This window comes from Protopterus annectens, chromosome 7.part0, assembly GCF_019279795.1.
Source record: "Protopterus annectens isolate FY-2018-M chromosome 7.part0, PAN1.0, whole genome shotgun sequence".
In the NCBI taxonomy this organism is placed as follows: Eukaryota; Metazoa; Chordata; order Ceratodontiformes; family Protopteridae; genus Protopterus; species Protopterus annectens.
The window spans coordinates 143,021,908-143,047,975 of NC_056739.1; the positions used below are offsets into that span (position 1 = coordinate 143,021,908).

General features: G+C 38.7%; 1 protein-coding gene across 4 annotated transcripts in view; it reads left to right on the forward strand.

Annotated features, from left to right (window-relative positions):
* Positions 1 to 26,068, forward strand: part of LOC122806293 (F-actin-monooxygenase mical1-like) — a 1,110,237-nt gene that overhangs the window by 499,001 nt on the left and 585,168 nt on the right. For all 4 annotated transcript variants that reach the window (XM_044076592.1, XM_044076589.1, XM_044076591.1 and 1 more), the window contains exon 4: positions 16,625 to 16,741. In XM_044076592.1, the coding sequence (XP_043932527.1) occupies positions 16,625 to 16,741 (117 nt within the window). The remainder of the gene's footprint in view (positions 1 to 16,624; positions 16,742 to 26,068) is intronic.

Genomic DNA, 26,068 nt, shown 5'->3' on the forward strand with positions numbered 1-26,068 from the left:
TGTTCTCTAGTCCTCAAATATGCTATTTTGAGGCTCTGCCATTCTTTTCAACTCCACTGCTACAGCCCTGAGTAATTCATTGAATTGTTGTACTTTCTCTCTAGCCTGGTCTCTGTTGATCTTAGAGCCTTCTGTGACCACTGCTTGCAGCTGATTATAGCAAACAGCAGTTAATGTTGTGGGCCGACTGTTTCACTGGGGTTGACTTTGCAGTCATTGATTCTACCCCAGTGTCCTTTCCTGACTAGGATGAAGTCTACCTGAGTCGCATGTTATCCATTCTTGTATGTGATCTTGTGACTGTACCTCTTTCTGAACCATGTGCTGGCTACTATCAAGCCATTTGCCAGACAGAAGCCTAGAATGGCCTCTCCTTCTTTATTCCTGTTGCTCCACCCACGTGGACCCAGGCAGTCCTCATATCCTGTTCTGTCTGTCCTGATATGTGCATTCACGTCACCCACTGTCAACACTAATTCATGTTGCCTTGTTTTATCTAGTAAGTCCTGCAACTGCTGTCTGAATGTACTCTTTTGCAAACTATCACAACCCTGCTGTGGGGCATAGGCTGCTGTATCATTACACTGTAGTCCTATTACCATGAGTCTGTCACTAATTCTGATGACATCCCTCAGTGCCCTCTGAAGCCTCTCTCTCTCATCACAATTCCAACACCATTTCTAGTCTGTCCTCCTCCTACGTAGTAGGCTCTGGATCCCAAGTCAGGTGGCTTTGTTGCATTGCCCTTCCATCTTGTCTGTTTGATACTTAGGATGTCAAGCTTCCTCTGTACCATCATGCCATCCATTTCCAACCTACATTAAGTGTAGCAATTCTCAGTTCATGTTTGGAAGGTTGATTGGTTTTACATCCAGCTTTCACTCAACAGAGTTATCTTGGGTAACCCAGGCTGGGCAACTGGACGCTGGCCAGTAGCTTATTGACCCAGTGCTGCTGGGCTTTATGGTCGGCACACACTGGCGAATAGGGGCACATAACACCCCTCCCACTGTAAGCATGGGTCTCTAGCATTGGTTGGAGTTGGCCGGGTCCTCAACCCACCTATCACCCATGCCCATTTGGTGACACTAGTCAACATGTCTGAATCACCTAGAGCAATATTTTACACTGTTGAGTGGCTAGACCTGCCACAGTGCACAGTCTGTCATACATGTTCTCCTGCCTTGAAGTCTGTACAACTCTTCCCCCTATAGGGCACCATGTAGAATCTGTGCTGCTGCCCACAGTTCCATTCATTGGTGAGTTTAACATGGAAATGCTCAACATGTTTTTCGGAGGAGGAAGAAACCCCACAAAGTTACAGGGAGAACTTGGAAACTCCAAACAGGCATTGGCTGCAGGTCAGGATCGAACCATGTGCATGGGAGGCAAAGACCTTAACCATTATGCCAACTGGTCTCCTTTTGCTCCACAATGTCAAGTTGATATTCCACACTCTGGAGTTAAAAAGTTGAAAGCTCTGTTGGTGGTGTTGTTAAAAAAGGGTTTTTAGTAACATAAGATGCAGTGTTAGAAATAGGAACGGGGGTTAGGTATAGGGTTAGGGTTAGTGTTGGCACATGAATAAAGTGGCAAGCCCTCCTGGCCACCTTATCCATGTGTGTTAACCATAAACCTACACATTAAGTTACTAAATACCCTTTCCTTAAAAGAACCACTATTCAGACAATGCTTGATCTGGGTTTTGTAACTGAAGTTTACTGATTATGGGAGGGAAGATTATAGATGGTAATATATGTGTGTGCAATTACGTAATACTATACTATCTGTGGCATGACTAGAGTTGTGTCTGTATGTATTACTGCCTATTTCATAAATGGGGATATATGTGTTTGTAATTATCTAATACTATCTGTGGCACGACTGGAGATGTGACTGTATGTATTACTTCCTGTATTATTGCTGGAGATGCCAGTATTACCACCTGAGGCACAGATGGAGACTTGTATGACTGTATTACTGCCTGAGGCATAGACGGACATGTGGGTGCACATTTACCTGCCTCTGGTACATATGGTTATGTGCATGGATTACCACCTGTGGTACAGATGGACATGTATGTGTATGGACTACTGTCTGTGGTGTAGATGGACATAATTATGCAGGGATTGGCTCTTTGTGTGAATGGATTATTGCCTGTTGTACAATGGACATGCTTAAATGGATTACCACTTGTGGTACAGATGGTGATGTGTGCATGGATTACCACCTGCAGTACAGATGGATATGTGCATGGTTTACCAGCTATGGTGCAGATAGATATATGTGCATGGTTTACCACCTGTGGTATAGATGTATATGTGTGCATGGTTTACCACCTGTGGTACAGATGCATGTGTGCCCATGGATTACTATCTGCTATATAGGTGGACATGTGCACATGGATTACCATTTGTGGTACAGATGGACATTTGCACGTGGATTATCATCTGTGATATACATGGATGTGTTTGCATCTATTACTGTCTGCGGTACAGTTGAACATGTGTGCACGGATTAGCATCTGTGGAACAGATGGATGTGTGTCTATAGATTACTAGCTGTGGTACAGATGGATATGTGTGTGCGTGGATTACAACTGTGGTACAGATGAACATGTGTGTGCATGGATTACCGTCTGTGGTATAAATAGATATGTGTGTCCATGGATTTACCCCTATGGTATGGTACAGATGAACATGTGTGTGCAGGGATTAGCGTCTGTGGTATAAATAGAAGTGTGTGTGCATGGATTACCGTCTGTGGTATAAATAGATATGTGTGTGCATGGATTACTGTCTGTGGTATAAATAGATATGTGTGTCCATGGATTTACCCCTATGGTATGGTACAGATGAACGTGTGTGTGCATGGATTAGCGTCTGTGGTATAAATAGATGTGTGTGTGCATGGATTACCATATGTGGTATAAATAGATGTGTGTGTGCATGGATTACCATCTGTGGTATAAATAGGTGTGTGTGCATGGATTACCATCTGTGGTATAAATAGATATGTGTGTTCATGGATTTACCCCTATGGTATGGTACAGATGAACATGTGTGTGCATGGATTACCGTCTGTGGTATAAATAGATGTGTGTGTGCATGGATTACCGTCTGTGGTATAAATAGATGTGTGTGCATGGATTACCGTCTGTGGTTTAAATAGATGTGTGTGAATGGATTAGCGTCTGTGGTATAAATAGATATGTGTGTGCATGGATTAGCGTCTGTGGTATAAATAGATGTGTGTGTGCATGGTTACCTGTGACAAAGCTGTGTGTGTGGATTACTAACAGAGGCATAGCTGGAGAATGATAGACAGGATAATTATAAATATGCCTTTTTTCCCCGTGTGTGATATGTGTCTGTCTCTTTAAATGAGCTGCAACTGAAGTTACAAAAAAAGAGAGTAGTTGACATGAGCCAAGAATGTATTACAATTACAAGAGTGAATGCATCTGCAAGGATTGCTAATCACAAGAACACGGACTGAATCTGCAGTGAAGGAGAAAGAAAAGTTTGCGCTGAAAAACTGCATCTGCCTTTTTGATGATAACTCCAGAGCCCCAAAACATTTACCACATCTGCTTAAGCAATAGAACCTGGAAAGGGTTGTTGCCAAACTTAGGCAGCCTTTAATAAGAAAAATAACCAGACAACCTGTTGAGGTTTTAGAGATTTTTCCAGTCCTGGCACCAGTGTGCCTACTAGGTTTGGGCACTTTTTTTATCCTGGGACTTGTGCACACAATTGTCTTTTTATTTTTTAGCCTTCTTCTGTCCATGATATATGCTATATAAAATACAGTCTAAATATCAGTGTCATCTTGATGAGATTTTGTGAAATACAGGTTCCACCTCATGAAGGTACTCACCAAGACTTGAGGATGAATTCAGTTCCAGCAATACCACTTTCCTTTGTTTGCTGATGTTATCATCTCTCCATTCGGACCCCAGTCACCTCACCGCACGTACTTTAGAATGATATTGAAGTAGTTTGTCTTGTTGTTAGGTGGTTGCATCTTAAATGAGGCCACATAAATCATTGAACTTCTACATGTAGTCTAAGTGCATGTAAGGTCATGGTGTCTCAGTCTATGTAAAAACATGCACGTTTCATGAAATAAATCCTGATTTGTTTGTCTACAAGTGGTAACAAGTTATGGTTTCATACAAAGATTTCTGTAATTGTATTACTACCAGATGCACAGCTAGAGATGTGAATGACTGCATTACCATCTCTGAGGTATAGCTGAAGAAGTGGGTGCAAGGATTACTGTCTGAAGCATAGTTGGAGAAGTACATATGTGAATTACTGTCTGAGGTTTGCTTAGATATTTGTGCACATGGATTTCTACCTAAGGTACAGCTAAAGATGTCTGTAAGTATGGGGACTCAGCTGTGTATATTTGTGTACATGCACAGGTTACCATCTGAGGTCCAATATTGCATTATAAGCTGGATATATGTCTGCAAAGATTATTATCTGAGGTACATTTAGGGATGTAGGTCTGCATGGATTACTATCTAAGGCACATTTTGGGATATATGCATGCACGGATTACTATCTGAGGCACATTGTGAGATATATGCATGCATGGATTACTATTCGAAACACATTCTGGGATATATGATGCATGGATTACTATCTGAAGCAAATTTTGGGATATATGCATGCACGCTGAGGCACATTTTGGGATATATGCATGCACGGATTACTGTCTGAGCCACATTTAGGGATGTAGGTGTGCACAGATTACTATCTGAGACACATTTTGGGATATATGCATGCAAGGATTACTATCTGAGGCACATGTTGGGATATATGCATGTACGGATTATTATCTGAGACACATTTTGGGATATATGCATGCATGGATTACTATGTGAGGTACATTTTGGGATGTACGCATGCACAGTTTGCTGTGAGGAATATTTTGGGATATATGCAAGCACGGCTTACTATCGGAGGCACATTTAGAGATGTAGGTGTGCACGGATTACAATCTGAGATGCATTTTTGGATAAATGCATGCACGGATTAGTATCTGAGACATATTTTGGGATATATGCATGCACTTATTACTATCTAAGGCACATTTTGGGATATATGCATGCACAGATTACTGTCTAAGGCCCATTTTGGGATATATGCATGCATGGATTACTATCCGAGGCACATTCTGGGGTAAATGCATGCTCAGATTACTGTATGAGACACATTTTGGGATATATGCATGCACGGATTACTATCCGAGGCACATTTAGGGATGAAGGTGCGCATGGATAACTATTTGAGGTACATTTAGGGATGTAGGTGTGCACGGATTACTATGTGAGGCACATTTAGGGATGTAGGTCTGCATGGATTACTATCTAAGGCACATTTTGGGATATATGCATGCACGGATTACTATCTGAGGCACATTGTGAGATATATGCATGCATGGATTACTATTCGAAACACATTCTGGGATATATGATGCATGGATTACTATCTGAAGCAAATTTTGGGATATATGCATGCACGCTGAGGCACATTTTGGGATATATGCATGCACGGATTACTGTCTGAGCCACATTTAGGGATGTAGGTGTGCACAGATTACTATCTGAGACACATTTTGGGATATATGCATGCAAGGATTACTATCTGAGGCACATGTTGGGATATATGCATGTACGGATTATTATCTGAGACACATTTTGGGATATATGCATGCATGGATTACTATGTGAGGTACATTTTGGGATGTACGCATGCACAGTTTGCTGTGAGGAACATTTTGGGATATATGCAAGCATGGCTTACTATCGGAGGCACATTTAGAGATGTAGGTGTGCACGGATTACAATCTGAGATGCATTTTTGGATAAATGCATGCACGGATTAGTATCTGAGACATATTTTGGGATATATGCATGCACTTATTACTATCTAAGGCACATTTTGGGATATATGCATGCACAGATTACTATCTAAGGCACATTTTGGGATATATGCATGCACAGATTACTGTCTAAGGCACATTTTGGGATATATGCATGCATGGATTACTATCCGAGGCACATTCTGGGGTAAATGCATGCTCAGATTACTGTCTGAGACACATTTTGGGATATATGCATGCACGGATTACTATCCGAGGCACATTTAGGGATGAAGGTGCGCATGGATAACTATTTGAGGTACATTTAGGGATGTAGGTGTGCACGGATTACTATGTGAGGCACATTTTAGGATATATGCATGCACGGATTACTATCTGAGGCACATTTAGGGATGTAGGTCTCCACTGATTACTGTCTGAGGCACATTTAGGGATGTAGGTGTGCACAGATTACTATCTGAGGCACATTTTGAGATATAGGTGTGCACAGATTACTATCTGAGGCACATTTTGGGATGTAGATGTGCATGGATTACTATCTGAGGTCTAAATGTGCCTCAGATTGTAATCTGTGCACACCTACATCCCCAAATGTGCCTCAGATAGTAATCCGTGCACACCTGCAGTGGATATAAAAAGTTTACACACCCCTGTTAAAATGCCAGATTTTTGTGATATAAAAAAATGAGATCACAATAAATTATTTCAAAACTTTTCCCACCTTTAATGTGACCTATAATGTGTACAATTCAATTGAAAAAGAAACAAATCTGTTAAGGGAAAACATATAAAAATGTACAATAGCTGGTTGCATACGTGTGCACACCCTTAAACTAGTACTTTGCTGAAACACCTATTGATATAATTACAGCATTCAGTCTTCTTGGGTAGGAGTCTTATCAGCATGGCACATCTTGACTTGGCAATATTTGCCCAGTCTTCCTTGCAAAAGCATTCCAAATCTGTCAGATTGTGACAGCATCTGTTGTGCACAGCCCTCTTCAGGTCACTCCACAGATTTTCTATTGGATTTGGGTCTGGGTAATTCCAAAACTTTAATTTTCTTTTTGTGAAGCCATTCTTTTGTTGACTTGAATGTATGCTTGGGGTCATTGTCATGTTAAAAGGTGAAATTCCTCTTCGTCTTCAGATTTCTAGCAGACCCTTGAAGGTTTTGGGCCAAAAGTGACTGGTATTTGGGACTGTTCATAATTCCCTTCAACTGGACTAAAGCCCAAGTAACAGCTGAAGAAAAGCAACTCCAAAGCATGGTACTGCCACCACCATGCTTCACTGTGGTGATGGTGTTCTTTTGGTGATGCAAAGTGTTGTTTTTGTGCCAAACATACCTTTTGGAATTGTAGCCAAAAAGTTCAGCCTTGGTTTCATCAGACCATAACACATTTTCCCACATGCTTTTGAGAGACTTTATTGTTTTGCAAATTTTAGCCGGGCCTGGATGTTTTACTGTGTGAGAAAAGGCTTTCGTCTTGCATCCCTACCCCATATTCCAGACATATGAAGAATACAGGAGATTGTTGTCACATGTACTACACAACCAGTATTTGCCAGAAATTCCTGCAGCTCATTCAGTGTTGCTGTAGGTCTCTTGACAGCCTCCCTGACCTGTTTTCATCTTGTCTTTCATCAATTCTAGAAGGACATCCAGTTCTTTGTCCCATATGGGACACTGTTGCCCCATATTTTCTCCACCTTTTGATGACTTTTTGATGACTGTCTTCACTGTGTTCCATGGTATATCCAATGCTGTGGAAATATTTTTGTACCCTTCTCCTGACTGATACCTTTCAAAAATGAGATCCCTTTGATGCTTTGTAAGCTGTCGTGAGAACCATGGATTTTGCTGTAGCAGGCAACTGTGTAAATGTCAGGAAAATCCTACTAGGACAGCTGAACTTCATTTGGGGTTAATCACAGTCTCTTTAATTGATGGTAGGTCTGTACCCAAGAAGACTGAATGTTGTAATTAAATCAAAAAGTGCTTCAACAAAGTATTAGTTTAAGGGTGTACAGAGTTATGCAACCAGCTTATTGTACATTTTTTATTTTTTATATTTTTTCCCCTAACAGATTTGTTTATTTTTCAATTGAATTGTACAGGTTATAGTAGGTCTACCTATTGTGGTATAATTGTATTTCAAACCCTAAACTGTTAAGTACTGGCTTGCACACCGCATGGACCAGCCGTCCCCCTATACAGCTAATCCTGATATAATTTTTTACTCACCCTCCACAAGGGAGTGTGATTCCTCATTTTAGCCACAGGATGGCAGTATAGTTCATCGGACCCTCATTCCTAGCTGCTTCCTATAAAACGGAGAGTTTTAACTTTAAACTAAAGGAGAAAAGAAGTAAAATACCACATCTTACTATTAATAGTTCTAGTTCTCCTAAACATAGTCGTGAACAGACTGTCAGAGCAGCTAACCAACCCAAATGAACTTGGATATCCTACACTTAAATTAGAAGTCCAACAGCATTTCCACCAAAGTACATTAAGTAAGAACAATTTTACCTGTGGAACTGATTGTGTTTTGCTAGCATGGGACTGGCTCGGTTTGTCCCCACTCCATTCGCCCTTGCTACGCTCGGGCTCACTTCGCTCCCCTACCCTACCCCCATTCCCACCCCCACATCAGTTACATTTATAGCTATACACCACACCCCTAGCCACTCCTCCATCAAAACTGTCCAATCACACAGTACACAGTGCATGTAATTATCCGTCACACCAATACAGCCCATCACACCCTTCTCTACACATCCCAAATTGGATACCACACCCTATATTTCATCTCCATCTCTACCATATTTCAGCCCTATCCTAGTCCATAACCCACCTCACAACTAAACAATATGGCCTGTACTCCAACCAACCACCTTCTACTCACCCTATTACACGCAATAGGCCTCTCTTCTCTCCTCCTCCTATCCATGTTCTCATCCTACCACACACATCTTTATATCAGCCCTCCACCACCATGGCAAACTGACTCAACTATCACTACCTCCACTACTACCTACTCACCAGTAACACCAAGTGATCTCTACCCCTCTCCACCACCTTCCTATCTATATGGAAATATCACCTACAAATTTCGAGCCAACTCCCCCAATAAAATCATCAGAATAACTCACAGACTAAACAAACTCTACATCCACATACTACAAAAACTCTCATGCTGCGGTGATATCCACCCAAATCCAGGACCTAACACTTGCAATAACACCTACCCAACAAACCCCAATCCAATATATGTTCGGCCTAGTTCATCCCTCCTCCTCCTAAACATTAATATAAGAAGCATAGTCAGCAAAACACATGATCTCCATGCCCTACTAGCCCTATACAAACCTGACATCATAGTACTAACTAAAACATGGCTTAAGCCCATCCACCACAATAATGAAATAACAGCCCCTGGCTATAATATTATACGTAAAGATAGGTCAGGAAAAAAAGGAGGGGGTGGAGCCATCCTTTTCCAAAGTCATCTCTCTGTAGAACAAATTGAACACAAGTCTCAAGAAATCCAAGACATTGAACTAATATTAGCCACACTAAAACTAAACCCCAACAAACAAATCATAATAGCTGGAGGTTATATACCACCAGGCAACAACACTAATGTACTCAAAAACCTACTAAATTGGATGAAAATCGCTCATCCACAGGAAACCATTATTGCAGGTGACTTTAACATTGACTGGTCTGACTGTAACAGTCAAAACCCCACCACCCATATTAACCTCCATGGTTTTACCCAAATTATCAATACTTCTACAAGAACAGACAAAACCTCTAAACGACAGTCAATCTTGGATTGGATACTAGTATCTGACCCCACTCAAGCCCATCTCTCAGGTTGTCTCCCTGACAGCCTTAGTGATCATCAAGCAACATACCTAATTAGGAATCGACCCCACTTAACTAAACAACCCATTGTCAGGGTCATACGAAACAAAAAATACTTCACAGCTCAACACATAATACATTCACTCAAATCCTGTATATGGTCTCCACTAAAGTACTTGGCACTAGATGAAGCTGTAGAATACTTCAACTCCACCTTCCTAAACATCCTGAACTCCCATGCACCACCCAGAACCACCAGAATTAAAGCCAACCACGCACCATGGCTATCAAAAGACACCAGGTCCTTAATGAAAGAAAGAGACAAAGCCTGGCTGCAATTCCATAAACACAAAACCCCTACCCTAAAACTAAAGTACCACGAACTAAGTAATCAAGCCAAAAAACACATAAAAATTGACAAAACTTGTTACTATAAAATTTTACAGGAAAAACACTTAACAACCCACAAAATTTTTGGGCCTCAATCAATAACCTACTACACCCAGGAAAACCTTCCACTCCTTCCCTACTACTACCAAACAGTCTACACAACATCCCCACCCACTTTAACAAATACTTTACTGAAACTATCCAAGCCCTAGCCAATACCCAAACGACTAGCACCCACACAATATCAACAACAGCCCCCACCATTTCTAGTACAGAAAGTAATACACATAGTTTCTCCCTAGAACCAGTCAGTACTACAACTATCACCAAACTCCTCAAAAAACTGAAATCAACAACCCCAGCAGTAGACAAACTACCAGCAGAATTCCTAGAGATTACCACAGAGGCCATAGCCTATCCTGTGTCCATCCTTATTAACAGATCTATAACTGAATGCAAAGTACCCAAATTCATGGAAAATATCTCACATAATACCATTACACAAAGGGGGACAATCCCTTAAACTTACAAACTACCACCCCATTGCAATACTATCACCCCTATCAAAAATTTTAGAGAGGGTAGTCCATTCACAACTAATAGATTTCTTCCTTCACAACAACCTATTATCCCCATCCCAGCATGGATTCAGACCTTCTCACAGTACTACCACAGCATTACTATCCTTTTCAAACTCTGTTAATACCCACAGAAACAACAGCCTGTTTGTATCCTCCATATTCTTAGACTTACCCAAAGCCTTTGATATGGTGAACCATAGTTTACTTCTAGAAAAACTGGCCACTTTTAACATAGATTCTTCCACCTTTTCCTGGTTCAGTAGCTACTTATCTAACTGACAACAAGCTGTTCTTTGGGAAAACCACTTGTCACCCCTACTTCCAGTAACTATTGGTGTCCCACAAGGGTCCATTCTTGGCCCACTGCTATTCTCATTATTTGCTAATGACAGCATCATCCCTACCCTCTGCCTCAATAGTCCAATACGCAGATGATACCACTATAATATGTGCAGCCCACACCCTCGACAAACTTCAAATCATAACCCAAAACAGCTGAAGAATGGTTCACCAACATCAAACTACTGCTTAATCCAAAAAAAACTAAACTTATTCTTTTCAGTCCAAGTAGATTCCCTCCCCCATAAACAATAATTTTGCAATAATATCCAAAGACAATACTAATATCACTCCAACACTATACACTAAGCTCCTAGGAGTAGAAATTGACAATAAACTTAAATTTGACATCCATATTTCTCAAGCAATCAAGAAAGTCAACAAAAAGATCAGACTCCTTTATAGAAACCACCACTACATGACCAGACACACAAAATCCACCATAGCTAGAACCCATCTGCTATCTATACTTCTTTATGCTTCCCCAATCTTTACCAACCTTCACCAAACAGCGCTCTCTAAAATTGAATCATGCTACAACAAAATTGCCAAATTTGCTAATGAAGCCACTCATAGGTCCCATCACTGCCAATCCCTTAGACAACTCAACTGGCTTGAGTTACCTCATATCCTCCTACTCAACCAACTTACCACTGTCCATAAGCTCTACTATCTTCCTATGAAAACCCCTGCCTTGCAACAATTAATTCAACCCTATACACCCTCCAGAAACCTAAGATCAACACACAGAAACCACATAACTGTCACCAAGCACAAAAATGAAGCTGGCAAATCACTCTTTGCCTGCTGCATCGCAAAAACCTGGAACCTCCTACCCAATCACCTAACCTCAACATCCTCACCTTACCTGTTCAAAAAAAACATCAAATCCCACTTTATGCAAAACTGGCTATGTTCATGTCTTCCCCCAGGCTCCAAATCTACTCACTGCTATTAATACTCTCCCAAATAATGAATACTACCATGGCTCTCAACCTCTAATAGTTTATTGACACAATGCTAGAAAGTAAAGTATTCTCTACTATCGTACCCCATTTGCTCATATTCTACCAGATACTCAAATGTAACTCTTATCAAACTATTGTTTGTAACTGCATTCAACTAATATAGTGTACTTTATGTATGAATATCTTGTACCTTGTGAATGTTACTAATGTAATGTAATGCTTGTGGAGCTTTGTGCATGAATATTTTTGTATCGTGTAAATGTTAACTAATGTAATGTAATACTTATGGAGCTTTTCTCCCCGGGCCTCTGCTGAAAACGGACCTGTGTCCAGTCGGACCTTCCCGGTAAACAAATGTAAAATAAAAATAATAAAATAATAAAATAGGTGACATTAAAGGTGGGAAAAGTTTTGAAATTATTTATTGTGGTCTCATTTTCTATATCACAAAACCTGATATTTTAACAGGGTGTGTACACTTTTTATATCCACTGTAGGTGTGCATGGATGACTATCTCAGGCACATTTAGGGATGCAGATGTGCACAGATTACTGTGTGAGGCACATTTAGGGATGTAGGTGTACTCTGATTACTATCTGAGGCACATTTAGGGATGTAGGTATAAATGGATTACTATCTGAAGCACATTTAGGGATGTAGGTGTGTATGGACTACTATCTGAGGCACATCTAGGGATGTAGGCGTGCATGGATTACTATCAGAGGCACATTTTGGGATGTATGCATGCATGGATTACTATTTGAGGCACATTTTGGGATATATGCATGCACGGATTACTATCTGAGGCACATTTAGGGATGCAGGTGTGCACGGATTACTGTCTGAGGCACATTACGTGTTGTAGGTGTGCACGGATTACTATCTCATGTACATTTTGGGATGTAGGTGTGCATGGATTACTATCTGAGGCACATTTTGGGATGTAGGTGTGCACGGATTACTATCTCATGTACATTTTGGGATGTAGGTGTGCACGGATTACTATCTGAGACACATTATGGGATGTAGGTGTGCATGGATTACTATCTGAGACACATTATGGGATGTAGGTGTGCATGGATTACTATCTGAGACACATTATGGGATGTAGGTGTGCACGGATTAATATCTGAGACACATTATGGGATGTAGGTGTGCACAGATTACTATCTGAGGTACATTTAGGGATGTAGGTGTGCATAAATTACTATCCGAGGTGCATTTAGGGATGTAGATGTGCAGGGATTACTATCTGAGGCACATTATGGGATGTAGGTGTGCATGGATTACTATCTGAGACACATTATGGGATGTAGGTGTGCACGGATTAATATCTGAGACACATTATGGGATGTAGGTGTGCATGGATTACTATCTCGTACATTTTGGGATGTAGATGTGCAGGGATTACTATCTGAGGCACATTATGGGATGTAGGTGTGCATGGATTACTATCTGAGGCAGATTTAGAGATGTAGGCATTCAGGGATTACTATCTGAGGCACATTTAGGGATGTAGGCGTGCACAGATTACTATCTGAGGCACATTTTGGGATGTAGGTGTGTACGGATTACTATCTGAGACACATTATGGGATGTAGGTGTGCATGGATTACTATCTCGTACATTTTGGGATGTAGATGTGCAGGGATTACTATCTGAGGCACATTATGGGATGTAGGTGTGCATGGATTACTATCTGAGGCAGATTTAGAGATGTAGGCATTCAGGGATTACTATCTGAGGCACATTTAGGGATGTAGGTGTGCACGGATTACTATCTGAGGTACATTTAGGGATGTAGCTGAGCACGGATTACAATTTAAGGCACATTTTGGGATCTATGCATGCACGGATTACTGTCTCATGTCCATTTTGGGATGTAGGTGTGCATGGATTACTATCTGAGGCACATTATGTGATGTAGGTGTGCACGGATTCTTCTTGAGCTGCAGCTGGAGATCTTTACGTGTGTTATTACCAGTGGCAAATGCGGATATGCATGTGCATGGACTCTAGCTAAGATACAAATGAAAATGTGCATGTTAATATGTTGTGCAGGATAGCTTTCACCTTATGATATCAGAGTGAGTGAATACCAAGAAGTCTTTGGAAAAGATGCACTGTAAGCTGCCTTATGTAGATTTGTAGGTTTTAGGGACCTAATGAATAGGATAACTCCCTACTGTATTTGTTTCCAGAAATACAGAACGGCAGTGAATGTGAAACATTGCTGTTCTCTGTTTTTCTGCGGGGGGGGGGGGGCATGTCAGCAAGCCCCAGTAAGCACCCCAAACTTACACATACCAGCTGCTACATCACCATACCTCAGTTGAAAGGAGAAACAGTAACAACAGATGTAGTACATGCAGGTCCACATTTTATGTTATTTAGCTTCATTATTTTGGGTGTCAAACTAAAGAGTCTTGGACCATTAAATAGTTACTGAATGTGGCTTTTTGTATGGTAGGGATTCACCATAGCATGTCTTGAGCTTGAAATCCAGTATGAGTATCTGAACCTAACGACGTACAGCAGATTAAAAAAAAGTAAAACCAAGTGGTCAGTTAATTTATCATGAAAGAAACCACATGATAAACCAAGGGAAATGTTTACTTCCAGTAGAAAAAAAAATAATTTTAATGTGCACATTTTATTATTATTATTTTTTTGGTACTTTTTAAAATTGTAAACAATCTGACCATGCTAAGGTATTGTTTTCAGACCAATTTTGAATGTTTGATTTCATTTGTATGCTAGTCGTGTTTTATTTCTGGCAGTTATTGACTGTAGGATCTGAGAAAGCTATTTTCACCACTATTTATTTATTTATTTGACATTTGCTGACCCGGATGGTACAACTGAGCTCATGCCCTTTTTCATTGGAAGCCTGGAGAGAAACTCTCCACAGTACAAATTATGCAAGTAAAAAATTAACAGGAGTAAAGTAAAATATAATACAGTAAACTCTCAGTTAACCGGAACTCAAGCAACCAGAAAAAAATTGAAGAAATACAGTACAGTATGAACAATTCAGTTATTCATGTGTTGCATTCTGCCCCCCCCTTGCAGAAACATACCTTATGTTTTTAGAGTTTAAAGGTTTAAAAAGGAAGATCTAAATAAATTCCCTTCCTCTGAGAACAAGTCAAACCAAACTAGTCAAATCACTAAAATGTTAACAGTCGCTCCATACGTACTCAGTCTGTTTGCATTAGATTGCACATTCTCTCTCCAACCTCTCTGTCACACACAGTCTCTTCAGCTTTCATACATGCATTCACTCTCTCTCTCACACACGCACACACTTTTTTCAGCTTTCATACATCTCTCCGATCTCTCACACACAGTCGCTTCTAATTTCATACATGCATTCACTCTTTCTGTTCAATTCATTCACTGAAAACCATTCAATGTGCCACGCTTTCTAGCGGAAATATAAGTTTAAAATATTATTCCACTCAGGCGTTTAATTACTGTATTTCAATATTAAAATCAAATCAATACAGTGTTTATGGTATAGTATAGGGCACAGTATTTGTTAGGTCTGTTTTTAATAGTAACTCACAAGCAACCAGAAACTACACTTATCCGGCATCTACCAATCCCCATGGGTGCCGATTAACTGAGAGTTTACTGTAATCACAATATTAAGTAATTACAAAAAAAGGTTAAACAGATGAACAATTGCAGTACAAGTAAGAGATGTCAGCAACTGAGGCATTTCAAATAAGTAGTGAGTATTGAGGAGGTGGGTAAGAACAAAGTGGCAAAAATGCTAAAGAATTGTTATTGGTGGACCAGTATTAGAATTATAGCAGTTAGTTTGACAAGTTAGAGTGTGAAGGCAAATGAGAGAGAAGGCTAGAAGAAAGAAAGGACATTTGTGTGAGATTACTGGTGAGAGGGATTTGGAGGGGTATGGAGAGCAGCATTAGAATTATCATTGTAATACACAGGAAGTTAGGGTAGCATAATTGTGGGGAAGGAAGACATACGAAGGAAAGTGAGGGAGAAGAATAAAGGAGGAAAGAGGGGAGGGGAGATTTCAAGTGGGATGGTAACTTGTTCGGCAGGTTTAATTACTCATAGTTTGTGACCCAGAGATGATTTGCAAAGCACTACATCTGTCTCTGAGTGTAAATTAACAATACTTTTACCTTTTAATTCCTATAGCCACCAGCATCCAGGAATAAATAAGAAGTGGGTCTGGGGGCTTACTTGCAGTTTTGCACAAAAGCAGTAGTGTTTACTCTGAGCAGTACTTGTCGTGTCTCTTCTCTTGACACCTGACGTGGCCCAGGAACATGGACATTCTGCTCTTTTTGGAATACTGGATATTCATAGAGAGTTCTGTAACACTCCTACTAATGAACTTACTGCCCCATTGAAGCCTGATGTTATAGTATCTTTTGATTTGTCTCTATCTTCTGGCTTGCAGTTAGGTCTGCTTATACAGTCAAATTGCCATCTGGTCATTTGAGACCAGGAATATTAAGAACCTAGAAAAAAAATGGCCTTCAGTACCATCTGTTAAAACTATGTTTTTTCTTCTTCATCTTACACCCTGCAGGTATCCGTCAACTGCAGCTGATCCTATTGAAGATAGCTCTGATTGTGGGAGTGGAAGTTCATGTGAATGTGGAGTTCCAAGGATTTATTGAGCCATCAAAGCATCCAGATGAAGGAGGTAAGGAAAAAGTATTTTTTAAGCCTTTCACCAACAAGCCTTCTATTGTCTTACTTGCTGCAATGGGGATGGATTTTTTTTGTAACATTTTCCTAAAGGATTTCCTCCCCTGTGCTATAGTTAAGTCATTCCTGGGCTATGTAATGTGTCCCCGATGACTATCTTGAATTCTCTGCCACTTTCTTGAACAATGTCTTTCCTGTGTGCTGGTTTCCTATCGTGGACAGCCTCATACCTACAAAAAACAAACAAAGCAAACAGTCACCAATGAACTCCAAACATAAATTTAATAGAAACACACAAACAGGAAGCGCTTTCGTCTTATAGTATAGGAACTTCTTCAGACAATCACTTTAAATAAAGCACTCCATTAAAAGGCTAGGTAATATTATGCAACTCCAAACACCAACATATTTAAAAAGACAGACTCTTTTATACATAATCTTTAGCCACCTTATAAAAATATAAATATATATATATTGAAAAAAAAATATATATATATATATATATATATATATATATATATATATATATATATATATATATATATAAAACTCACTAGGCCAACCCAGCTCTATGACCTACCACAAAACAATAACTAAAATCCAGATGTACAAGAAATAACCAAGTCTGTACACAGGTAAATATATCAACAACAAATAGATACTTTTAAACAGTTAACCAAAATAATATATATATTTAAAATGTGTGTGTGTATATACATATATATATATATATATATATATATATATATATATATATATATATATATATAAACTAATCTAAAAACCTAAAATTAAGGCTGTCCATGCTAAAGTTAATGTCATAGCCTGTGCTGTCACTTACCCTGATTGCTGTCTGATCTTTCCTTATCTCTGTTACCCTCTCAGAAGTAAGAAACATCTTTGGAAACTTTCAGTAAACATTAACGTTTAGATTTAAGAAAAAAATGCTCTGGCTATCTTTAAATAAAACTAAATTATGCACTGTTCTAGTAAATGCATGGAAGTATTTAGGCTGCTAGGAAAACTCTCTTATTCACTTCCAATAATTTCAGACTTTTTTTTTTTACTGAGCAGCTTATCAGTGTATCTTTTAATTTTACATATCTGTCAGCAAACAATGCTCAGAATTCTCAGGATTAATTGCCTGCACCTGTAGTAAGCTTGTCTCCATTGAAACATAAGAAAAGACTGTGCAGCTTCCCTGACATGCAGATGTTTCAACTCGCACTGAACATTTATTTGCTAAAGGGAAAAACGCAGGCTGATGTCATTATATTTGCAAAAGACTTAGCCCTTCTCATTATATTCACCATATTTTTAGATTAAGCCAGAGGCATTAATCCAGACATTCTCCTATGCAAAGTAAGAGAAAACATTTCAACTCCACATATATTATAATTGGTGCACTTTTACACCCAATCCTTCACTCCAACAACTCAAGATTGCAGTTTATTAACTTAAACATGCTTTTGTCCAGCTTTTATTCCCTTTTTACACTGTAATGCCTACATTTCTTAAATCTAAAAAAGTACTTGCTAACTTATCTTTATCACATGCAGCAGTCAGCGAAAGACTCACCCCCTCACTTTAGATTTCCCTGACTACATTCTTCACAGATTTGCTCTACTTTATAACATGCAGTTTATGTAATGAAATGTTTTATACAAATACTATTAAGAACAAACATTGTTCTACTTACAGTTACTTTTTTTTCCTTTTAGTTTCCTTCTAAACATTGTCATGAGGTAAGAAGGGTATATGTTTTCAGTCCACCCACAAGTTCTACAAAAATCCAGTCTTTATCAGACACTTTTTCCTGCAAAGCCATGTTTCATAAATGTGAATGATAAATTATAGTCTCACATTTATTCACTAATTTAAGTGTTGCTGATCTTCCTGCTCATCTCTATCTCTCAACACCAGACTCTGGTTCTAGTCAGTTCCTATGCTTTTTAATGTCTCTTGAATGTTTTCCTTTGAAACACTGGAAGGGGTTTCACTGGTAAATGTCTCCATGAGTTTTATTTTCAGAAGAATAAAAAGCAGAGTCCTCATTTGTTCGATGGCTCCCTTTTTGTTGGAAAAACTTCTGTTCTGCATCAAAAAATATATTTGATCCACCAGGAAAAAAAAATGTTTAAGACGGATGGATACAGTCACTTAAATATCTTACCTGCCCCTCAACAACACCTTATTGCTGGAATAAATTTGCTTCACTTCTGCCATGTGTACAGTGAGTAGTAATTTCCATAAACACTCTAGTGTCTCCAAACTTTTTAACACCTTCATTTTATTATCACTTACGAATTAGGCAAACATACATTTTATAGAAGAAAACAAACAATGTTAACATATTCACATTTGTACAAAATTTGTACAATTATCATCAATTCAAGATTACATAAATTGATCGATTTGTGCCTTCCCCTAAACCTCACTCCTCCCACAAAACATTATTCTGCATGTATTGTTCCCACAATTCCATTGTTTAGTATGTAATTTGCTCCTACCATGTTCTAAAGATCCCTCTTCCATTTCTTTTATCTCTGATACAATATTCACTACTTTAAATACATTTGGTTTAGACTTTGATTTCTATTTTCTAGTAACTGCATTTTTGGCAGTCTCCAGATTTAAACTTAACAAAGCCTAATGTCTAGGCAATTCATATCCTGTATCTCCGCTCAAAAAATAATTTCCTTAGTTACACCCATTTACTAACCTGATATTTCTGACAGAGTACTCTGTAGGGAATTTTTAAAGTCTGCAAATACTACTGTGTCCAGTTTTTAACATTTTCTTTTCTGCAATAGTTTTGTCAGGATAAACTCTTTCTGGTGATATGATTGTATCTTTACTAATGCAGGTCTTTGCTGCTTTCTCATTGTCAAGCTTGGCGTATGCACTTGTTATGTCCTTTCAATTAACAAATCCTGCTGTGGAATACCAGTTTATTTGCATGTTTGTGCTTTCATAAAATTCCTTCCAGTTTCTCTGGTACAACATAAAATCTTAGGTTTTCTCTGCATGCTCTAGCCTCTAACTCTAACATTTTTTAAATAGCTCTTCTTCAGAAGTCTCATACTCGTCTAGCTTTCATTTCATTTCAGCCACTGAATTTTGCAGTTTTATTATTTCACCTGACTAGCTGCTTAAAGCTTCTTCCATTTCCCCAGCCTTTTATTTGAATTATTATACTCCTTCATTGTTTAATTTGTTTTAGTCACCTCTGAGTATATTGATTTATGTTTTTTTTTCTCTAAATTACTGGAAATCATCTCATGTACCAAAGCTGGAACTTGAAGAATTTATAGGGGTACCAGATCCAAATTGGGTGAATGTGAGGCTAAATGTGACTTCCACAATAGTCTGTTGTGCACCATCTCACAAGCTCACATTAATGGAAATTATTTATTCATTTATTGACATTTGTTTTCTGGGAAAGTCCTCCTCCGTCAAGAGTACCATTTTCATCAGTGGTCTAGGGAAAAAAGCTGCAAAGTACATCAAGAATTTCATTCTTGCCCCCCAGACTCTCTCAGCTGTGACCCGCTCCATTCGCCCTGCGGGCTCACTCCACTCCCCTACCCTACCCTCAATTCTCACCCACCCCCAGTGGTCCTAAACGTATACTTCTTAAACCACACCCTCTCTCCCAATCAGCCAATCCCTTTCACCATCCTTCTCACAAAATTAACCACACCCATACATCTTTTTTCTACCAGTGACTATAACCCAATACTTACAGTATTTTACCATATCCCTTTCCTTCTACCTAACAAGTATTAATTCCCTTCTCTAAACGCTCTTCTTATACAATACCACCTTTTTTAATTTTAGACTTAACTCCTAATAACTTCTTATACATATCTCTACAAGATGCCTTTAGTAGTAAAAACTAAAATGACCAGACCAATACTCTTAGCTTTAATTTCAATTGCTCTCACCTCCACCTACCTCATCACCTCCTTTGAAAAACTGTACTATTACCATTTTAATTACTCTCCAAAACATACAGCTATACATACTACCATACTCCCTAATATTCAAACTAATATCACTTTTGTTCCCACCTATCTACTATCTAAATACCATAGATTCTTCCACATTAAATACAATAAACCCACAGTAAAGAAAGTAAAGTATCTAACCAACTTTATAAATACTTCTACAATCAAACTAAGTAATCCCTCCTTAAAAGACGGTGACATCCACCCTAACCCTGGCCCTACCAATCCAGCTACCCTAATAACCCACCCTAAACTACCAAACGCTTTCCTAATAGGACACCTAAATATCCGCAGTATTAAAAATAAAGTAGCCCATCTCCACGCCCTTCTAGATATTCACTGCTCTGACATCTTGTGCCTGACAGAAATGTGGTTAAAACCAGACACCAAAGACAATGAAATCATTCCCCAAGGATATAATATATTAAGACAAGACCGAATAAAAAGCAAGGGTGGGGGAATAGCAGTTCTATTCAAAGATGGACTTCAAATCTCCACTTTACCATACAGCCCACCTCAGCATAGTAAGGCAGAAGTGCTTATTACCAGATTTCAAATCAACCAAAATAAATCTTTATATATCATCTGTATCTACCTGCCCCCCCAGTGATAATATCAATACCATAGAGGATATTCTAAGCTGGGTGTCCTCAACCTATCCCCAAGAAACAATAATAGTTGGTGATTTTAATACTGAATGGAAAGTTGTTAACACTGATAATCCTACCTCCCATATCAACCTTCATGGCTTTAGTCAAACTATCACCTCCACAACTAGAATCAATAAACCAAATAAGAAAGAGAGCACCTTAGACTGGATACTTGTAAATAAACAGAAACTAGCTTACAAGGTAGGAACTCTGCCAGACGATGTAAGCGATCATTCTTTGACCTACATACTAAGGCAAAATAATGATATCTCTAACCCCCCCACATATAGGATTGCACGTACCAACAAACACTTTAACCCTGTACTATTCCAAAATGAACTTAGAGCCTGTGACTGGAACCCTTTAAAAACCCTACCACTTGAAGAAGCTGTTAAATACCTAAACTCTAAATTCTTATTGATCCTAGATAAGTACGCACCTAAACGGTCAATTAGAATGAATTCCAAGCCTGCCCCCTGGCTTTCTAAAGAAACCAGACAAAACATTTTACTTAGGAACAAGTCTTGGGCTAAATGGAGAGCTAACAAAAATATCTCAGATGAACAAACTTTTAAGCATTTAAGAAATATTACAAAAAAGGCAATACTTACAGACAAAAATAACTACTACTGTAAATTACAGCAAAATCACCAAAACAATCCCCAAAAGTTCTGCTCTAGTATAAATAAACTCCTGTTCCCAGGCCACTCACGTACACCTACCCCATCTCAGGCCGAACATAATACCCCCCACCAAACTGTCAATACCTTCAATACCTTCTTCACAGAAACCATACAATCATTAGCCAGTCAACTAGTCCCTGACAACTCAAGCCTCCCCACCACCATACCTGGCACTCTTACCAACATTCCATCTGCAACGCATCTCAACTACTCTCATCGATAAGTTCATCCAAAAACTTAAACCTTGTACTCCTTCTGCTGACCAGCTACCATCTGAATACCTGCAAAAAGCAGCCAAAGTAATTTCTTATCCCATATCCATCCTCATAAATAGAACCATTAAAGAAGGAATTGTTCCAGACATCTGGAAAATCTCCCGTATTATCCCCCTACACAAAGGGGATACCTCTAATGATTATTCTAACTACCAGCCAATGGCTCTATTATCACCCTTAGCTAAAATTATGGAAAAATGCATTCACCAACAACTATTAAACCATTTATCTCAACATAACATCATAGCAAACTGTCAGCATGGCTTTAGGCCATCCCATAGCACCACAACTGCCCTATTATCCTTTACAGAAGCTATCAATAGAAATCGTAATAAAAACAACCTCTTTTCTGCACTTTTTATTGACCTCTCAAAAGCATTTGACATGGTAAACCATGCTCTTCTTATCAACATTCTTGAATCCCTTTCCCTTGACTGTCTGGCAGTTAAATGGTTCAAGTCCTACCTTACCAATAGGCAACAGGCAGTTCTCTGGGAAAATAATACATCATCCCTTCTGCCAGTCACACTCAGAGTCCCTCAGGGCTCTATTCTAGGTCCACTTCTTTTCTCACGGTTTATCAACGACCTCCATGTAGCCATTCCACAAGCCACCTGCATTCAGTATGCAGATGATTCTAGACTAGTATGCTCAGCAAACTCCCCAACTGATCTACATTCTCTTACTCAAAACGTTTTCAACATAGTTGAAACATGGTTCACAAAACGTTGCCTCCTGCTCAATGCCAAAAAAACTAAACTCCTTCTCTTCACACCCACCAGCAAATCCTCCCCCATAGAATTCTCTGTCATCTCCAATAATGGCACAAGTATATTACCCAATTCTACCACTAAATTGCTAGGAATTACTATTGACAATAACCTTACATGTGACAGCCACATAAATAATACCATAAAAACTGTCAACAGAAAAATAGGCAGTTTATATAGAGTTAAACCTTTCCTAACACCAATAGCTAGAACTAAGATTGCACACTCCCATTTAATTTCAACTTTTCTGTATGCCTCACCAATATACACTAATCTAAAGAAAAATAATCTCATCAAACTAGCTAATTTCTATAATAACATTGCCAGATTTGCCTCCGGAAATCCTTTTAGAACTCATCATTGTCTGAATCTAACGCAGCTAGGCTGGCTTGAATTTCAAAACCAATAGAAACTCTCCCAACTCACCATTGCCCACAAGATATGTTATAAACCTAACAGCACCCCTATACTTTCCAATCTCATAATCCCATACAAAAATCTAAATTCTCTTCGCTCTTCCAGCAAACTTCTTGCTAGCATAAGCAAGTCTTACAACATGGCTGGAGTTTCACTGTTTTCCAACTCTGTGGGAAAAAACTGGAACTTACTACCTAATGAACTAACTTTAATTTCTTCACTGCCTCTCTATAAACAAAACCTCAAACGACAACTCAAATCAAACTGGTTATGCCCCTGCAGCAACCCTGATTAACCTTCTCCTTCACTACAAATATTTCTCCTCTTGAACCTCTACCTATTTCACATTCATTGAAGTAGGACTGTAACTGCTTAACAGAATACATCATACTGGTGTAATCTATCCTGCTTGATGCTCTGAAAGTCTCTGTCCTGTTTGATGCACTGATAGTCTACATCTGTCTCACTGCATATTAAATTATCCTGTACATTTTGTCACCTTTACTATTGTAAATACCTACTTTACTTTATTAATACTTGTGTATTTTTTAGTATTCTTATTACTTCCTGTATTTTTAATAATCTTCTATTGAAATCCTTTCATTTATTATGTATTAATATTGATTTTTAATTATTAATTTTTAAATTTCAATTTTTATTTGTTGCCACAGGAGCTTTTCTCCCCGGGCCTCTACTGAAAATGGAAATATATCCAGTTAGACTAGCCCGGTTAACAAATGTAAAATAAAAAAAAATAAAAATTAAATAAAATAAAAATTCAAAATTAAAGTCAAAGAAAGTCCCACAATTATCTTTTTGTGCAGTGGGAGCCAGTGCCATCTTGGTTTCTTCTAGGTTAAAAGTGCCTCTGTGGGGGACAATTCGGGTTCCTGATACAAGGTCCATGTCTGTAGTTAACCAAGTGTACCTTTTAGATCTGCAGAAAGGGAATAATGATCCTGGCCAGAAAGCATGTATACAAGCTGGTTAAACTTCGTAAGGAAGGAGCCTGGAGATGGTTCAATGCACTTCCATCCTTTTATTGATCTTCGTTAGGTAGATGAGAGCTGTCTGACACATTGTTACAATGAGTGCTTATTTATCATGAAATCAGCGGATGGGCATTTGAAATAGTCCTACCCCCTAGAAGTGCCTCAGCTGTGGGAGGAACTAAGGGATTGGCTTTTAGTGTGGAAACCTGCCCTTAATTTCTTAACTATATAGGTGCTGAAATTCATGCCAATATATATATATATATATCAAAATATATAATAGAAAGAACATTTCCAGATCTTAAAACAGCCAGTAGAAATGAAAAATATTTTTATTTCCTATTTTTTAGTTCAAAGCTTTTTTCATATGTAGTACTCTGTCCATGGGACACAAATTTGAAAAACATATTAAAGTATATGTTGCTTATCACAGTGATGTGAGGCCAAACAGTCATTCTGCACAAGTGCTTTCACTTTCAAAAGCTTCATCAGATCTGCCATCGGTATTATTAGAGATATTAGTGATGAAAATATTTCATTAGAACAGCTCTAGTAAACAAATGTCTAACATGCTAATCATCTGTTTTTATGGTTCCTTATCACATTTGCATAGGTATATTAAAAATAAAAAATAAGAATAAAAATAAAAACAAATGGCAACAAGTAATCCAAGTGAATTATGCATGATCGGCGCAAATTGTATCTATAGGTTTAGAGAGTTGGAAGTAAGATGGTGTATTCCCTAATTTTTTGATGCTACCTTTACATAGTTGGTGGGATAGTATGGTGCTTAACTTGTCCATCCATACAGGGTATGCATAACCTCACCAACTTCGATGGGGATTGAAATGCGCCAATTGTGTCTAAAGGAACAAGAAGACAAAATGGAACATTCATGGTTCAGCGACATTATCTCCCAACCATCTTTAACAATGGAGTTTGCACTAGATTCTCAAAAAGAAAGAGACTCTAATTACCCCACCAGCAAACAATTACTTGAGCAACTATGGAATTGCCTTCGCAAACTAAAAAGCCTACAATGGGAAGAACTATACTTAAATTTTTGCTTGGAGAAACAAATGTTGCCCAAAGGGCCGAAAATCCAAAAAAGGCTTTGCTGTCACAACATCAGCAATGATCTCTTTTAAAAATGGAATGGAACCCTTAAAGACACTAGACTTTATCTGGTGAGCCTACTGCTCGCACAAAATAGGGTTCAACAGTCCTCTACTAGAGCTAACTGCTTAAAACACGAAACAGCTTGTGGCACAGTAGAAACTTTGTAGGTTTGCTCAGAGATAAAATAAACCCCTTTAAAAACAAATTGAGAAGTGAGAAAATCCAGAAAAAAAGACACCTCATTGAGGATCAGTTATCAAATCATACCTGGGACCATAGCCATATAAAAAACCTAACCACAACATAAGAAAATGCCACAGGAATACAGAAGACCCAACTGATGGTCCATCTTGTCACACAGATGACCTACCACAAAGAATACCTCCTGACCACAAATGCTACTCGG